Genomic DNA, 15,709 nt, shown 5'->3' on the forward strand with positions numbered 1-15,709 from the left:
CAATTCATTTCATTGGAGAAATACAATTTTGGACTACAGTGGGTTGTGATCAAGTCTTGAGGCGCCCCTGAACATTTGTGACAACACTACAGTGTTAACCTCTGAGCAAGCTTATGGATCAACTGTAACACATTTATTGATATTGAAATAAGAACTGTCACTTTGATTGGATTTACCTTCATGAGTCTCGTAGTGGAGAAATTGGATTGGATTGGATTGGATATGCCTTTATTAGTCTCACAGTGGAGAAATTTACATTTCATAGCCGCAAAGTTATGAAAGGAAGATGAAATCAAGAAGTAGGAAAAAAATACAGGAGCTGCTGGAAAGGCAGCGACTCTTGCAGCACCATTTTGAAGTCAAAAGAACAACAAAATACAATACATATTCATTTATATATTGAAGCTGTTATGTTTCATAAAAATCCAAAAGTATTCACTGATGAATGCCAAATGTCATTGGTTAATCATGAACAGAACATTTCAAGGACAACCGACACCATTTTTTGTTTCCTAACTGACACGAGAAAAACGTTTTATAGCATCTAAAATACCCAAAACACGCAGGCTGATATTTTACTCAAATGCAAAACACCATTAAAAATGAGTTAGTGTCCCAAAACTACTTCAAAATGAACCCGGAAAGGGCGAGTTTCAGAAGGTCCCACACGCTTGTTCGTGACGTCACGCCAGGACGTCTTGCCTTGCTCAAGAACAGGGGTCTCAAACTCAATTGACCCGAGGGCCGCTGGAGGCAGATTCTGGGTGAGGCTGGGCCGCATCAGCATTTCCACAAGAAAATCACGGATAAAACATTACAATGTTCTCAAAATCTTTATTTTTAACACACAAAAAATGAATTTAATGAATAAATGGAAAAATGAATATGAAATAAATTAACCAGTCATAAATAAATAAAATAATTATAATGATCATAAGGCAGATACAGACGACTGAAAAAAAAAAACACACAAAAACTAATTATTTTAATAAAGTTTCAAATGTCTGTATTCACAGTTCTTTAACCTTTAACTTTAACATAAAGAAAATATTGAACATGAACTGTCCTCAACATGGCTTCTCTTGCCTACTTGTTCAGTTCCACACACAAGTTTCATTCATATCAATCATGCGGGCCGCATTAACATTAATCTTCCATATCAAGGCGGGCCGCAAAATATTCTTTCGGGGGCCGCAGTTGGCCCGCGAGTTTGAGACCACTGCTCTAGAACAGTGGTTCTTAACCTGGTTCGATCGAACCCAAGGGTTCGGTGAGTCGTCTCAGGGGTTCAGTGGATCCTCCGCCTCAGAGGTCCACCCCTCAGTCTAGACTGCAATTAGTAGGCACAGTCATTGGAAGAAGGGTTTGGTGAATGAGCATATGAAACTGGTAGGGTTCGGTGCCTCCAACAAGATTAAGAACCACTGCTCTAGAATCAAAACAATGGCTTCAGATTTGGAGAAGATGCTTTCTTGTTACTCATCCAGTTATGAATATTATTCAAATAGTTCTCAAGAGGAAATCATAAATGTTCGCAATCGATTAAAGAAGTACAGTAAAGTCTCGTTATATCGATATTCTCGGGAGTTGGAAAAAATGTCGATATAACCGTACTATCGATATATCCGTCCTGCGCCGAACTGCATTAAAAAAGGGGGGGGGGGCGTACGTAAATGGTTCATCTTTGATATGGGATGTAATTTTATCATTGGGTTCATGGATTGCGTATGTAGCATGCTTTTTCTACAACTTGTTCGGGGCGTCGGTTGTCCTTTCAGTCTCGACTTGAATTTGACGGCCCAAATCATGAGTGGAAAGGCCTCTCTTGACTAATGGTAGCTAATAAAATGGAAAATGTAACTGTTGTGCTCCCTGCTGGAGGCTTAACACGTACACGTCACACTCAAACATGGTGATGATCGTTTTTTTATTGATCAACATGTTATTGATCGATGTGCTGCTAGGAAAGCACCACATCGATTCCCAGGTATGTAAGATAGGTTGCATGTTGAATTCCTTGACATATAACATCATTTGATGACATTATGGGGGATGCTTTGGGAAGATGGAAGACATCCAATCTGGTCATGGTACAAGTTTGTACTTTTGGGGAGTGTACTGTTGTTTGGTAAAGGTGAACACATATTAGATGTAGGACTCTGTATTACAATCATATTTATTTGATTAGGCTTGAATGTTGAACTTTACTTAATAAATTCATAAAGTTCCTCTTTGTCCATTCTGTTCTTTTACACTCACGTCATTAGAATGGGAGAATGACACCAGCATATCTCTTCGACCATCTTCTCTTCCTCCTCGGTGACCTTCAAACAGTCAAATACTGCCTCTACATATGTATGCTATAACTTTCCAGTAAAATGTGATGGAAATGTTCTGAAAAGCAATGCAATGCTCATAAAGAAGCTGTCAAAATTGCAAATACATGTATTGTACTGTACTACGAACTTGTCAGTTTAACAGCTGCGCCCCCTGCGGGGAGGCTTATTTCAAATGATCCTTTTTCAAACATCCCACTTGGTAGTTTAAACCAGATGTGAGCGAATCCGGTCCTCGTGAGCAGCTATCCTCTGTTTTCTCTCCTCCAACAAATCATATTCAAATGATTACGATTGTTATCAGGCTTCCGCAATGTTGGGTGATGACCTCATCACTTGAATAAGGAGTAATGGAGGGAGACATCAAAAACAGGCTGGGAAAGCGGGTTTTGAGGACCAAACTTGGCCTACGCAGGTTTGGACTGGTATTCAAAACAACAGATAACAAATACAAAACATTCAAACAAAAGCTTCCTCATTCCTTCCTGGTTTGGGGTTTTGGTGCTGAAAGAAAAAAGGAAATGGTTTCCAATTAGGAAATAATGGAAATGAAAATAGAGTTGTTGCAGGGTCAGACTGCTCACTTGTGTGCATGGTTTTTTTGGGGGGGCGGGGGGTCACATTTGAATGGGATTTACTGTTCATGCAAGTGGACAAAGAAGTTAACCGGAGGACGTTTATATGCTGACCGTTTGGATTCTCCTGCTTATAAAACGTCTTCAGCATCTCCACTGCTTCGTTCGCTCTGTGGCCTGTGACACACTACACTTGCACAAAAACACACACTCAGTCACTGTCACGTGTATGTGCGCAAGTTTGAACAAAGTTAGGTGTGTGACCTTGAAGGAATTTCCCGTGCGAGTCAGTTCAGCAGAAGATACATCCAAGACAGAGCCGCACCCTCCGAAGCGCTCGTTCCCGCAGCCGTATGCTACAAATGCAATGTCCACCGTATGGTCAAGGGAAAAAAAACATGCACGCAAGATGATAATGACAAAATGGCTCCTTTGGAATATATTAAGATTGAGTTGAAGGATACTCATGAGGCGGAGCGCAGCGGCGCACATGATGCAAGGCTCCACGGTGACATACAAAACCGTTTGCTCACACACACTCCTGGCGTCCTGGTTGTCATGGCGACACCAATCCAGGAGCTGGTCCAAGGCCACCATTTCTGCATGCCTGGTAGCCTCAAAGAAAAACACGCAGAATAGTCTCAACCAGCCACGTGGATGCATCTTTGTATACAGTATTTGAAAGAGGTTGTAACAGTTGAAAGTATTCTTGCTGGTGTACACTTATTACACTAACATGTGTGCCAACAAAGAACGACTATTTTATAGACACACAATGGCAAGTTTCATTATGTTTCCATAACCCTCTGAAGAAATTTTTCAAAACAGTGATTTAGATTCCCATGAAGAAACAGACGCGAAAACACATAGGCACACACACTTATACGTATACATTTTGAAGGAAACCACTGATTCGAGAAAAAGAGGGCATTGCACAAACCAGAATGGCTCTGCCTACATTTTTGGTTTCGTTTACTTCGTTCCGTCCTTTCCCGACCACTTGGTCCTTATAGACCAGCAAACACCCCACTGGAACTTCTCCGTTGTTCAGCGCCTCTTTTGCCTGCACACAAACACACAGAGAATAAACGGTAATCAAGTCACTTTTTAAGTAACGTTTTAAGAGTTGATGAGTCGAGTCACCATTTCGAAAGCGCAATCCATCCACTTTGCAACTTCTTCGTCAGTCGGAGAAAAACATGCTTTAAACTGCTTCTCCGTTGTCATGGCAAGCTCAAAATGTTTGTAAAACCAGAATCGATAAATATTTAAGAAAAGAAGAAAAAAAACTGCAAGAATTTTCTCACTTTTCCGTGTACTCTTTCAGGATTCTAAAATCCGTAAATTGTGTGGAATGGGGAAGATAATATTGGACGGACCTGTTTCCCTTAAATAACTAGCATGAAGAGAAAATTATCCATCGATTATCAAGTTATTGATCTTTCATTATGTCGTTCTTGAAATATTAAGTATCTTTTTATTCGATGTATGTTATGTTCCCCAATCATATTTAACAGTAAGTGTTCTCTTTTTTGTCAGTTTTAAATAATTTGCATCTAGTGACGTGGAACGACTTCCGGTTTGTCGATTGACAGGTAGTATGCTGCTAACCCGGTTTAAGCTAATGACTAGAAACTCGTGAGTTCATGAACATGTCGATGGACCTCCTCATCCAAAGATAAATGTACGAACTCTTTTGTTGACTTTGTCACGGTGGGTCATTCCTCGGTGTGTGAGGATGTTTTCTTCCGTTTGGAATTTTGTGAAGCGTCACAAGAGGAAATTTATCTTCACTGGAGCCCTAGTTGGAGGTACCGTAAAAACTGTTAGCCTGTGTGCTAATTCTATATTCTGAAATTCATTAGTGAATGAATACATTAGTCCGAGTCAACTTGACTTTCGGTTACAGTCCCATGGTGAGAGTTTTTTTGTGTTAATAAGTTATTCATTCTTTCCAGTGTTAAGATCAACGGTAATACCATGTATGTAATATTATACTAAATGTTGAATTTATGGACTAGATATTCTTAAATTGACAGAAAATAGTAGCCTTATAAATCGCGAATATGTCATCATATTTCATTTTACTGGCAACATACGAACGATACCTTCCCATTTGCCCTCATATAAGGCGTGTACTTCCTGGGCAAATATGCCAGGTCTAAGATCAGGGAGCTCCAAGAGAAGGAGGCCACCGAATACATCGCTCAGGCCAGACGTCATTTCCATTTTGAGAGCAACCACAGAACGTGCAACATGACTGGTAAGGATGTCAACCAACACCAACAATAGGAATTAAAAATAGGATAAAAGTTGTTTATATTTGCTTTGTTTGTGTGTGTCTGTGTCTGCGTGTGTTTGTCAGTCGTGTCGATGTTACCTCCGTTGAGAGAAGCCATCGTCCACCAGCTCAACTCAGAAAGCCTCACTGCGATCTTAAAGACCAGGCTGGTGTTACACTTTTTTCTCATATTTAAATTAAGTCAAGTCATGTGAAGTTTATTCATATCTCCTGAACTAATTCACTAATGTGAATGTTACATGTCAATCAACTGGAATCCCAATGTTTCCTACCACAGCTGAATATGTTCATCATGTATTCACCCAATTGTGTGAAATTCAAGCTCATATGCAACTGTACTAGAAAACAAACACCAGTAGATGGCAGTGTCACATTGTTTCGAATTTGAACTCAAGGCAGGCTTTGAATATAATGGGTGAATATTGGCTTGTCATCCGACGTAAAAGCTTGGCCAAAACAAACATGCGGATCAAACCTCTAAAGATGGAGGACACTGGTTTGCTGTGGCGACCCCGTCAAAGGAAAAGCCGAAAGGAAAAGAAGAGTGGCTTGTCTTTGGGAACAATAAGAAAGGCTGTGAAATATGATAAAATCTAGCTGACAGGCTGATAGACAACTTGCAAACATGGTGTGATTTATGGAAATGTGTTCTTGTGCCGGTCCCAAGCCCGGATAGATACAGAGGGTTGTGTCAGGAACGGCATCCGACGTAAAAACAAACATGCGTATCATACCTCTGAAGATGGAGGTGACTGATTCGCTGTGGCGACCCCTTGAAGGGAAAAGCCAAAAGGAAAAGAAGAGAGAATGTAGAAATGACACTTCGATGGTGATTTAAACAGTTCCGTGGGTATGGCATCAGAGTAGTAGAGCCCCCATAGAGTGTGCTGACATTTTTGCTCTTATCTCCTCATCTTGATAGGCCAGCCAATAAAGTGGAGATCTGGGAGGATTTGAAGATCATCAGTAAGTCCAACTTTGATCCGTGTGCTGGCATTTCCTACATCCGAAGGTCATTTGGCATCCGCCGTTGGCAGGTTTCACGCGCAGCATAGTGGCAGTGTACAGTACCTGCATGCTGGTGGTTCTTCTGAGGATCCAGCTCAACATCATCGGTGGTTACCTCTACCTGGACAACTCTGTGGGAAAGCCCCCGACGGTGAGGATTATGCTCTGAAGCTTCGAGAACACATATTCCACAGTTTTGTGATCTGTAATGCTACCCTGCCTTAAACTTGAAAAGAATATTTAATTAACACTCGCGAGATGAGGGGATCCTCATACTAAAAGTTTGCTGTGTTTATGTTTTCTGTTGTCAGACCCCTCAGGCGCCACCAGAGGTGCAGCAGCAGTACTTGTCCAGCATTCAACATCTCCTCGGCAACGGTAATGATAACACGTTAATAAAATATGTCTGTGTAGGCTCTGAGTCGAACAGGAGTGGTCCATCGATGAAAAGGTTTCTTCAGCCATCACCTGTACTGCTAATAAAACCTTAGAGGTAATCAGACAGAACAAAATAATTAATCAGATTAGCTTCAGGGAGTCGTCTACTGCTCCCCCAACCTTAGAGCTGGGACCTATCAGAGCAGATGTCTGGCACCGCCACCTCTGTCCATGAGAGATATACAGTGATACCTCGGCTTACGAACGCTTTAGCTAACAAACTTTTCGCCTTCCGAACATGAAATTCGCGAGAATATAAACTTGGCAAACCAACTGGTTTTCGGGAAACACATGGTGCGCTACAATGGCTGGCGGACAGAGTTTTCGGCGGAAGAACACCAAACCACACGGTCGAACAGCGCCACCGTGGCTGCCGGACTACTTTTCCACACACCCTTTCTCTGACTGCATACGTGGTTTGCCATCGAGTGGATACTTTTGCTTTTTTGGGACCAAAAAAGACCCCACCACAGGCTAGTGTTCAGCTGAAGAGGACACAAAACAAAATTATGGTCGAGCAGAAGAAGGAGATCATCGCGAAACATGAACCAGGTGTGCGTTTGTGTGACTTAGCGTCCTAGTACCAGTATGCTTAGTCGCCCATTGCTACGTGTGGCTAAGGGTGTTTCTGTGTTGTCTAAGCAACGGTCTCAGGCAATAGAAGAGATTGAAAAACTTCTGTTGATTTGGATGAACGAAAAGAAGCGAGCAGGGGACAGTGTGAGTGAGGGTATTATCGGCAAGAAGGCACGGCAACTACACTCTGATATCATAGAGAGGCAACTACATCAACGACCATCACAAAGGTAAATAAAATGACTTTATTATATAGTACTGTTTATTTCTTTGATTACAATACAATAGCACATTTATTATACATGAAATAAGGTATATTTTGTGTAGTTTTAAGGCTTATTTAGTAGGAAATTATGTTTTATGGGGACCTGGAAACGGATTCTCATTTTTAATGATTTCCTATGGGAAATTAATGCTTGGAAGACGTACCTTTCACATTACACACACTTTCTGGGAACCAATTAAGTTCGTAAACCGAGGTATCACTGTATATAGGGTGAGAGTTACCAGCACAACTTTATTTAGCTGACAAAGCTCGTCAGCGAAACGAGGAGCGAAACGTCTGACATCTTCAAAGAAGTACAGATGACGACTGATGAAACCTTTTCATCGACTGTTCAATATATTTTTTTAAGATACTTGCTTCTTATACCAATCCATAACTAATCATGTTGCGTTTTTCTGCCTGTACAGGATTGACGCAGTTGATCACTGTGGTGAAGAAGTCAGTCCAGAACTCCCTGGATGGGTAAATAGAAAGAACTCTTCTTCTCAGTCAGCATTATTGCAATGGATGAACACAAATTGACCTCTAATCTCAGAAGCAACTCCAGACCAAACCAAACCATGGAAGGTGCTTCTAGTTTATCAATAAACAGCCCAATTTAGAATGGGAAGCCCAAAGACATTGACACACATGCACACGCACGCACGCACGCACACACGCACGCACACATGCACGCACGCACGCACACAAGCACGCACACACACACACACACACACACACACACACACACACACACACACACACACACACACACACACACACACACACACACTCCTGTTTCAATGGTTTTGTGAGGTCCAGATACCTCCAGATAAGGAGTGAGGACCACGGTTGCTGATAATAATAATAATACATTTCATTCATAAGCGCCTTTCAAAACTCTCAAGTTTAGAGAAGAACTAGTGTTACATTTGAACACTAAATGTCACTCCATTTCACACTTCAACTTTTTTTAAAACAAAGAAATAAATAGTGGACTTGAAACTGAAATAAAGCAGGACTGAGGTTTCTGACTGGGTACATTCAAAGTCCTCAACCCTGTAGTGAATTTGGTTAAAATATTTTACTTTTTGTGGTATGAACTTCATCCTTTCATTAACCACGCGCACAAACATAAACACACACAGTGAATAAAAAGTGTGTGTATTCAAGTGAAATGAAAATACACACCAAAAAAATCATTTTGGGTGAATTTGTGAGGACCTTTCTGAAACTTTAACAGATGCATATATAGACCCTCTAGATCACTGGTGTCAAGGTCAAGGCCCGCGGGCCAAATCCGGCCCGCCACATCATTTATTTCAGCCCGCGAAAGCAAATCAGACTTGTGAAATTCCATGATGATTGCTAAAATCTGAGCCAAAATTTCATATTTTTGGATGTCAACCACAATAAAAGTCATTATTCTTGACTTCAGATTTAAAAACGAGTTATTCATTAATTTGCTGTGTGCTCTATATGTAATATTTGAAGGGATTTATACATTCTAATGGGTTCCCCAAATTCATAACAGCCCTCGAGAGGAAACCATAACTACAATGTGGCCCGCGGCAAAAAATTAGTTTGACACCCCTGCTCTAGATGCCTTCAGAATGAAAACTTGTGAGGACCTGCCAAAAGGTCCTCACTTGTCAAAACTTTCCTCACTGTGTGGTATAAAATGTTAGTGGTCCTCACAAGACTAGCCACACACACACACACACACACACACACACACACACACACACACACACACACACACACACACACACACACACACACACACACACACACACACAAACATTCTTCACTGACACACACTTATTTCCTCATTGCACCTGTGCAGCGTATGTCTGAAGCAAAGTTTGAGTCTCCTGGAGCTGGAGCAGCACATTAGTTGGATCCGAGCCGAGGTGGAGGCCTGCCCCTGCCGACCGCTCTCTTCCTACATGATGGCCGACGACGACAACGCCCTCGCCGATCAGGTCCAGACACACATTCTTGCAAACCACAAACACTTCCAATTGACTGACCAAACCGGACCCTCGATGCTCCGTCGAAACAGTGTACAGTGATACCTCGGTTTACGAACCCCTATACTTACGAACTTTTCGGTTTAAGAACGTTACTTTTATGAACATTTTACCTTGGCATACGGACTTTTTTAGTACATGGAGAAGCCTCAATGAGTGATGTGTCGTTCGCGAACAAGCCCGTTCTTCTAACAACAAAAAGAGCCGAGTGTTTTTGTCCTCTATTCCCTGCCCCAAGTCTTTGGTTAAAGCCATGTGATTGGTCAAGAACGCAGCAGTGGGGGAGGGGGGTTAAACATTAAAGAGATAGGCAGACGACAGTCAGAGTTTCAACTTAGATAGTTCAAAGGCAGAGTGCAGACTGCAAGGTTAAAATATCCCATCAATCAGGCTCCACAAACAACCCGCACAAGCCATTGTACACTTGATGCAAAAAGCTATCAACCCAGCTAAACAGAACACAATTGGTGAGGGACTAGATACAATTATCACAGAGAAAGCACCTATACAAGGCATCATTCCTCAAGATGGTGAAAGAAGGTTACATTCCTCATCAAGTGTTTAATGCTGACGAAACCCACTCCATTCCATCAAGCAATCAACGACCATCACAAAGGAAAATAAAACAACTTTATTATACTGTACAGTTTATTTCTTTAATTATAATACCATAGCACATTTATTATACATAAAATAAGGTATATTTTGTGTAGTTTTAAGGCTTAGAAAATTAGAAAGTAGAAAACTATGTTTGATGGGGGCCTGGGAACGGATTATTCTCCATTTAATGGCTTACTGTGGGAAATTAATTTTTGGGATACACACTTTTCACCTTACACACTCTGTCTGGGAACCAATTAAGTTCGTAAGCCAAGGTATCACTGTACATCCAAAAATTGGACGTGGTTGTGGGGGGTTCATGGGAAAGATGATTTTAAAATATCTATTTTTTGTATTATTTAAAACAAGAAATGATTGGTTTTTTTTTTCAATTAAATTTGGATTGAATTGAGATTCTTTTGCATAGAAAATGTATTTCAATCCTTCGGGGGGAAAAAAAACTTGTCCCATGTATGAAAAAATAATTATTAGTATTTTTGATTAAAAAAATGATTTTGTCATGTAAAAAAATCTGATCTTTTCAAGGCATTGGATTTATTTTTCTCATTTTTGAAAGTCAGATTTTCCTTATGCAGACAACTTCATTCACTCTTTTAGGAAAAAATATTGCTCCGTGTTTGAAAACAAATCCTTAATATATTTGATTAAAATGTATTTTGTCGTTTTAAAAAATATGATATTTTGAAAGGATTTGATATATATTTCTCTTTTTTTTTGCAAAGTGAGATTTGTTTTTTATGCAGACAATGTATTTTAATCTTTGGGGGATTTTTTTCCATGTTAAAAAAATATGTATTTATTTATTTATTTATTTATAAAAATGCTTAAATACAGAGGGTTGTGTCAGGAAGGGCATCCGACGTAAAAGCTTGGCCAAAACAAACATGCGTATCGTACCTCTGAAGATGGAGGTTACTGATTCGCTGTTGTGACCCTTTGAAGGGAAAAGCCGAAAGGAAAAGAAGAAGAAGTCACGAAAACAAAAACTATTTATTTCCAATCTTTTGAACAAAAATGAAATTGAAATTAATGAGCTTTTTTGAAATTCATTGAGCTTTTTTCTTTTTTTGAAAACATGAAGATTTCTTTGTTTATTTTTGCATTCAGGCTTGCGGTCTGACTGAGTGTGACTTCCTGACCATCCGCTTTCTCAACGAGACCAGAGACATAATGGACAGGTAGCCATTTTGTCATCTTTTTCCTCTCATGCTCATGCCAGCAAACACACGAACAAACTTGTGTGCTAATGGGCCCATGCGTGTTCAGTCCAGACTTCAACACTGTGATGACCGCGTGCCTGCAACGCGGATTCACTCGCCTCCTCGACAACTTGGCACGGTTCTTCCACCACCCGCCTGCTGACCCCACCCACGACGTCGACCCTCACAAGTCAGTTTGTGTGTAGGTGCACATCTGTTTCTGTTTATGCCTGTGATAATGCTGCTGATGAGTTTTGAGGGTGTAGTTTTATATGTTGTATTGACACCTCCTGTGTTTCACTGTGTCTTTGTGTGCGCATAGTCTGCCGTCCATCAGTCTTCCGCTGGCCAAGATCATCCCTATCGTCAACGGTCAGATCAACACCATCTGCAGCGAGACACCAGGACACCTTGTTCAGGTAATAGTCATCATTTATTAGTTGTTTAGTTTTTTGTTTTTTCTTCTTTTGACTTCAAGATGGCGCCACAAGAGTGGCTACCTTTCCAGCAGCTCCTGTATTTTGTTTTTCTACTTCTTTCTTTTCTTTCCTCTTCCTTTCATAACTTTGCTGCTGTGAAGTGTACCGTAATTTCCGGACTATAGAGCGTAGCTGATTATAAGCCTCACCCACTACATTTTTAGAGGAAACACGATTTCGTACATATACAAGCCGTACCTGTATATAAGCCGCATGTACCCACATTAAAACATGTAAACATATTTAAAAAGAAAGACGGTACGCATAGAGTTTTCAAAGTTTTAATAATATAATTTCACAATATAATCATATAACTTTCGTCCCAAATGGTGCCTGTGACGCGGCAGTAAAACGGTAGCAACATGGTAACAACACACTAGCCACACAATAGCAACACAGCATAACAGGTTTGGTAAAACAGGTCTGGTAAAACAGGTCTGGTAAAAGAACATACTGTTAAAAATCACGGTAAGCCGTCTTCATCTTCCTCCTTTGAACTGAAGCCATCGAAGTTATCGTCCTCAGTGTCGGAATGAAGCAGTGTCATATAAATGTCGTCTCACACACTCCCTCAGCGTCTCTCTGGCTGTCAATCCGGAATTTTCTTTTCGGTGGCGATTGTTTTTGCTTGCAGTCTGATCTGCACAGTCGAAACACCTCAGCCATCTGCTCTCCAGCAGTTCATACAGTCTTCTAGAATGTTTTCCAGTTTGGGCCAACTGCTTTTTTTACCTATGAAAGCTTTTTTCGTCTTTTTACATTGCTCCAGTTCTTTCCACTGCCGTTTCCAGCGTCTCACTACCGATTCGTTTATCCCAAGTAGCTCTGTTTGCTTCTTCATCGGACAGCTCGATTGCTTTTTGCTTGAAAGCTGCGTCATATGCCTTTCTTTTTGCATTTTCCATGATGAGGTGTGTTCACGCTAATTTAATTCATGCACAAGACAAGAAGTTGCAGTCTTCCTCGACGCATATATTCCACCGGTCTTAATCTTACCTCTTCTACTTGAGCGCCCCTGGCAGTCGTTAGAAAAATTGCATAAATTGGCCACATCACTGAATAAGCCGCATGCTTGAAAGTTTGGGGGAAAAGTAGCGGCTTATAGTCCGGAATTTACGGTAAATTTCTCCACTGCGAGCCTAATAAAGTTAAATCCAATCAAATCCAATCATCATGATCATCACCATCATCACGCATTTTGTATCTGGTAGTGACTAATAAAAACATTTTTTTAAATGATGAAAAACTCCAGGGGGGGGGATCAGCTAACTGAAATTAAATTGAAGGCAAAAGAGGGAGATGTGATTCAGTGCCTGGCTCAAGTTGTCAGTTGTTTTTTTTACATGCCATTTGACTCTCACTTCACATCCTATGTTCTTTTCACAACTCCTTACACTATCATACCGCAACCACCTGTTTATTCCACATGTTTTTTGTTTGCATTCGAGAAAGGTGGCAAAACTTGCCCAACATGTTGCCATTTGTCTCCCTCAAAATCGACTTTTGCCGCCTATCTTTATCTTCTCCTCAAAAGCTCTGCTGATCTCAAATCCAAAGTTACCCTATTGGCATCTTTGCATCATTACAATTGGGAAGAAAGTCCAAGTCCACAGACACAGTCCTTCACAGACACAGTCCTTGAGCAATATATTGGTCTGTGACAAAAGGCGGTTGGATTCCAGTTGACCAATCAAAATGTCAGTCATTGCAATGAGTTCAAAAGGTGTCTCTTGTTACTCAGTATTTATGATGAGAATTTTCCGTGCCTTCCCAAAATGATCAATATGAAACTATGAAAAGGTAGAAGGAAAATACTCTCAGAATCCAAATAAAAAAAAATGAAATGAAAACTCCCAATTTGTGCAAAATCATGACAGTATCAGTTTCTGTTTGTGTCTTTTAGGAACTTCTGATGAACGATGAGGTAAAGGAGTTTGCCACCAATGTATACGACAGCTTCAGCACACCACAGGAAGTGCACAAATAGTACAGCCCCCGCACCAAGGACCAACTATCTTTTTTTTTTTTTTTTTTTTTTTTTCAAATTTCAATGGCTCTATCAACCGAGCTGGATTATTTCAACCACTTTTGCACCATGGGAACTGGAGTCTTCTTAAAGGGATACCATGGTGTGTTTTGACATCCCAACAGAGGCAGCAGGTAGGTGGAATGGACACATGGCCCGCCATTTTGTTTCCCTTCACACTCGGAATGTTATTTTTCAACTTTTTTTAACAAAATGACTACATTGCTGTAAACTTGCTGTGATGTTTTCCACTGATGATTTTTGACTTTCTGACGTGGAATTTCTTCAAGGCTTGTGGGAAAAAGGAATTCATTTCATTAAAGGACAATTTTTATTTGTAACTGTTTCCGGGTGCCTTACGTTATAAAACAAACAGAATCAGTGTGTCAAGCTCTACAAAAGATTAATAATTATCACATACGAATCATCAACTTGTCACACTTTACTTAAAGGACAACCGATGTCTCCGGACAAGTTGTGTCCATAATTTGTAAAATGGCTTCAAATGACTTCTACTGAGCGTATTTTACAAAGATTCCACCGCATATTCTTCTCTTCTCTTCGGTATCAACCAGAAATTTCTCCATAAACTCCAACTCGTCCAAAATTCTTCAGCCCGGATCATCACTAGAACCCCCTCCTTTGACCACATCACCCCTGTCCTCCAGCAACTCCACTGGCTACCTGTTAAACATCGTATCGAATTCAAAATACTTCTGTTTACATTCAAAGCTATCCATAACCTTGCCCCTCCCTATCTTTCTGACCTGCTTCAAATCTCTGTTCCCTCTCGGTCCCTCAGATCTTCATCCTCCCTTCACCTCTATGTGCCCTCTGCCCGTCTCACCACGATGGGTTGCAGAGCTTTCAGCCGCTCTGCTCCCAAACTCTGGAATTCTCTTCCACCCAACATCCGCAATATTGACTCCCTCCCTATTTTCAAGGCTCACCTCAAAACCCACTTGTTTAAAATTGCTTTCAATGTTATGATAGTTCTATCTGCTATTTTATTATGTATCATTTTACTTATGGTTTTATTGTTATGTGCTTTGTTTTATTGTTTTTATTGTAAAGTGTCCTTGGGTGTTTTGAAAGGCGCTTGAAATAAAATGTATTATTATTATTATATAGCTATATTTTACGTTTTAAGACTTGCGCTGAATATCCCGGAAGTCTTGTTTTTGAGTTGGTGACCAGTCCGTACGTGACGTCACTGAAGGAACGCCCCTGACCGAAAAAAAAGGACACATTGTAGCAGTCCTTCCATCACGTCAATGCATTTTGCTGTGCTCGTTTGGTCTGAAAACGTCATGTTGCACCAAAATGAGCCAGAAGAGGGCGACCAAGGTCCATATAAGGAATTTATCAGCCTGTGCAAACGGGCTGATTAATTCCTCACAGGGAGCTTGGTCGCCATTTTCTGCCTCTTTTCTGGGACGCAACATTGCAGTCCAGATGCCTCAAAAGGACACGGAAGGACTTCTTTAATCAATTGCAAACATGTATGCTTTCCTCTTCAGAACTATTTGAAAATCTGTAAAAAATTGAGCTGCGAATTGGGCATTTTCAGAAAGTCCCGCCCCCAGTTCGTGACGTCACGCCAAGACGTTTTGCATTGCTGGTGAATAAAAACAATGGCTTCAGATTCGGATAATATGCTTTCTTGTTACACATCCAGTTATGAATATGATTCAAATAGTTCTGAAGAGGAAAGCATAAATGTTTGCAATTGATTAAAGAATTTATTCCGTGCAAATCAGACTTGGAGGCAACATTGGGGGGAAATGTATCACCAAAAAAGAGGCAGAAAATGGCGACCAAGGTCAGTGTGAGGAATTAATCAGCCCGTTT

The 15,709-nt window shown here is 40.6% G+C and overlaps 2 protein-coding genes across 4 annotated transcripts; one reads left to right on the forward strand and one right to left on the reverse strand.

Moving 5' to 3' along the window:
* Positions 1 to 2,012: 2,012 nt before the first annotated feature.
* adat2 (adenosine deaminase tRNA specific 2) lies at positions 2,013 to 4,399 on the reverse strand. Of its 2 annotated transcripts, XM_089021979.1 has the most exons (6): positions 4,055 to 4,399; positions 3,870 to 3,974; positions 3,376 to 3,526; positions 3,176 to 3,282; positions 3,026 to 3,098; positions 2,013 to 2,840 (listed from the first exon to the last, which is right to left on the reverse strand). In XM_089021979.1, the coding sequence occupies exons 1-6, from the start codon at positions 4,136 to 4,138 to the stop codon at positions 2,812 to 2,814; spliced, it is 549 nt and encodes a 182-aa protein (XP_088878105.1). In that variant the 5' UTR covers positions 4,139 to 4,399; the 3' UTR covers positions 2,013 to 2,811. The 2 variants fall into 2 exon arrangements, with proteins under 2 accessions (XP_088878105.1, XP_088878104.1); XM_089021978.1 differs by having other exon boundaries at positions 2,013 to 3,098.
* A 106-nt stretch (positions 4,400 to 4,505) lies between these two features.
* Positions 4,506 to 14,199, forward strand: pex3 (peroxisomal biogenesis factor 3). 2 transcript variants are annotated; one of them, XM_089021976.1, is made up of 12 exons: positions 4,506 to 4,722; positions 5,043 to 5,174; positions 5,277 to 5,358; positions 6,136 to 6,179; positions 6,251 to 6,372; positions 6,533 to 6,599; positions 7,929 to 7,983; positions 9,347 to 9,485; positions 11,262 to 11,332; positions 11,421 to 11,555; positions 11,676 to 11,772; positions 13,736 to 14,199. In XM_089021976.1, the coding sequence occupies exons 1-12, from the start codon at positions 4,650 to 4,652 to the stop codon at positions 13,817 to 13,819; spliced, it is 1,101 nt and encodes a 366-aa protein (XP_088878102.1). In that variant the 5' UTR covers positions 4,506 to 4,649; the 3' UTR covers positions 13,820 to 14,199. The 2 variants fall into 2 exon arrangements, with proteins under 2 accessions (XP_088878102.1, XP_088878103.1); XM_089021977.1 differs by having other exon boundaries at positions 11,421 to 11,543.
* Positions 14,200 to 15,709: the final 1,510 nt, after the last annotated feature.

The sequence above is a fragment of the Hippocampus bargibanti genome, linkage group LG19, assembly GCF_051943395.1.
Source record: "Hippocampus bargibanti isolate YZ-2025 linkage group LG19, ASM5194339v1, whole genome shotgun sequence".
Classification (NCBI taxonomy): Eukaryota; Metazoa; Chordata; class Actinopteri; order Syngnathiformes; family Syngnathidae; genus Hippocampus; species Hippocampus bargibanti.

Coding starts and splice junctions, on each gene's coding strand:
- pex3 (XM_089021976.1), top strand. CDS start 4,650: ATGTTTTCTTCCGTTTGGAATTTTGTGAAGCGTCACAAGAGGAAATTT. Junction 4,723..5,042: donor CACTGGAGCCCTAGTTGGAG/GTACCGTAAAAA, acceptor CCCTCATATAAG/GCGTGTACTTCCTGGGCAAA. Junction 5,175..5,276: donor CAGAACGTGCAACATGACTG/GTAAGGATGTCA, acceptor TGTGTTTGTCAG/TCGTGTCGATGTTACCTCCG.
- adat2 (XM_089021978.1), bottom strand. CDS start 4,138: ATGACAACGGAGAAGCAGTTTAAAGCATGTTTTTCTCCGACTGACGAA. Junction 3,527..3,869: donor AAGTAAACGAAACCAAAAAT/GTAGGCAGAGCC, acceptor TTTTTCTTTGAG/GCTACCAGGCATGCAGAAAT. Junction 3,099..3,175: donor GCACGGGAAATTCCTTCAAG/GTCACACACCTA, acceptor GTGCAAGTGTAG/TGTGTCACAGGCCACAGAGC.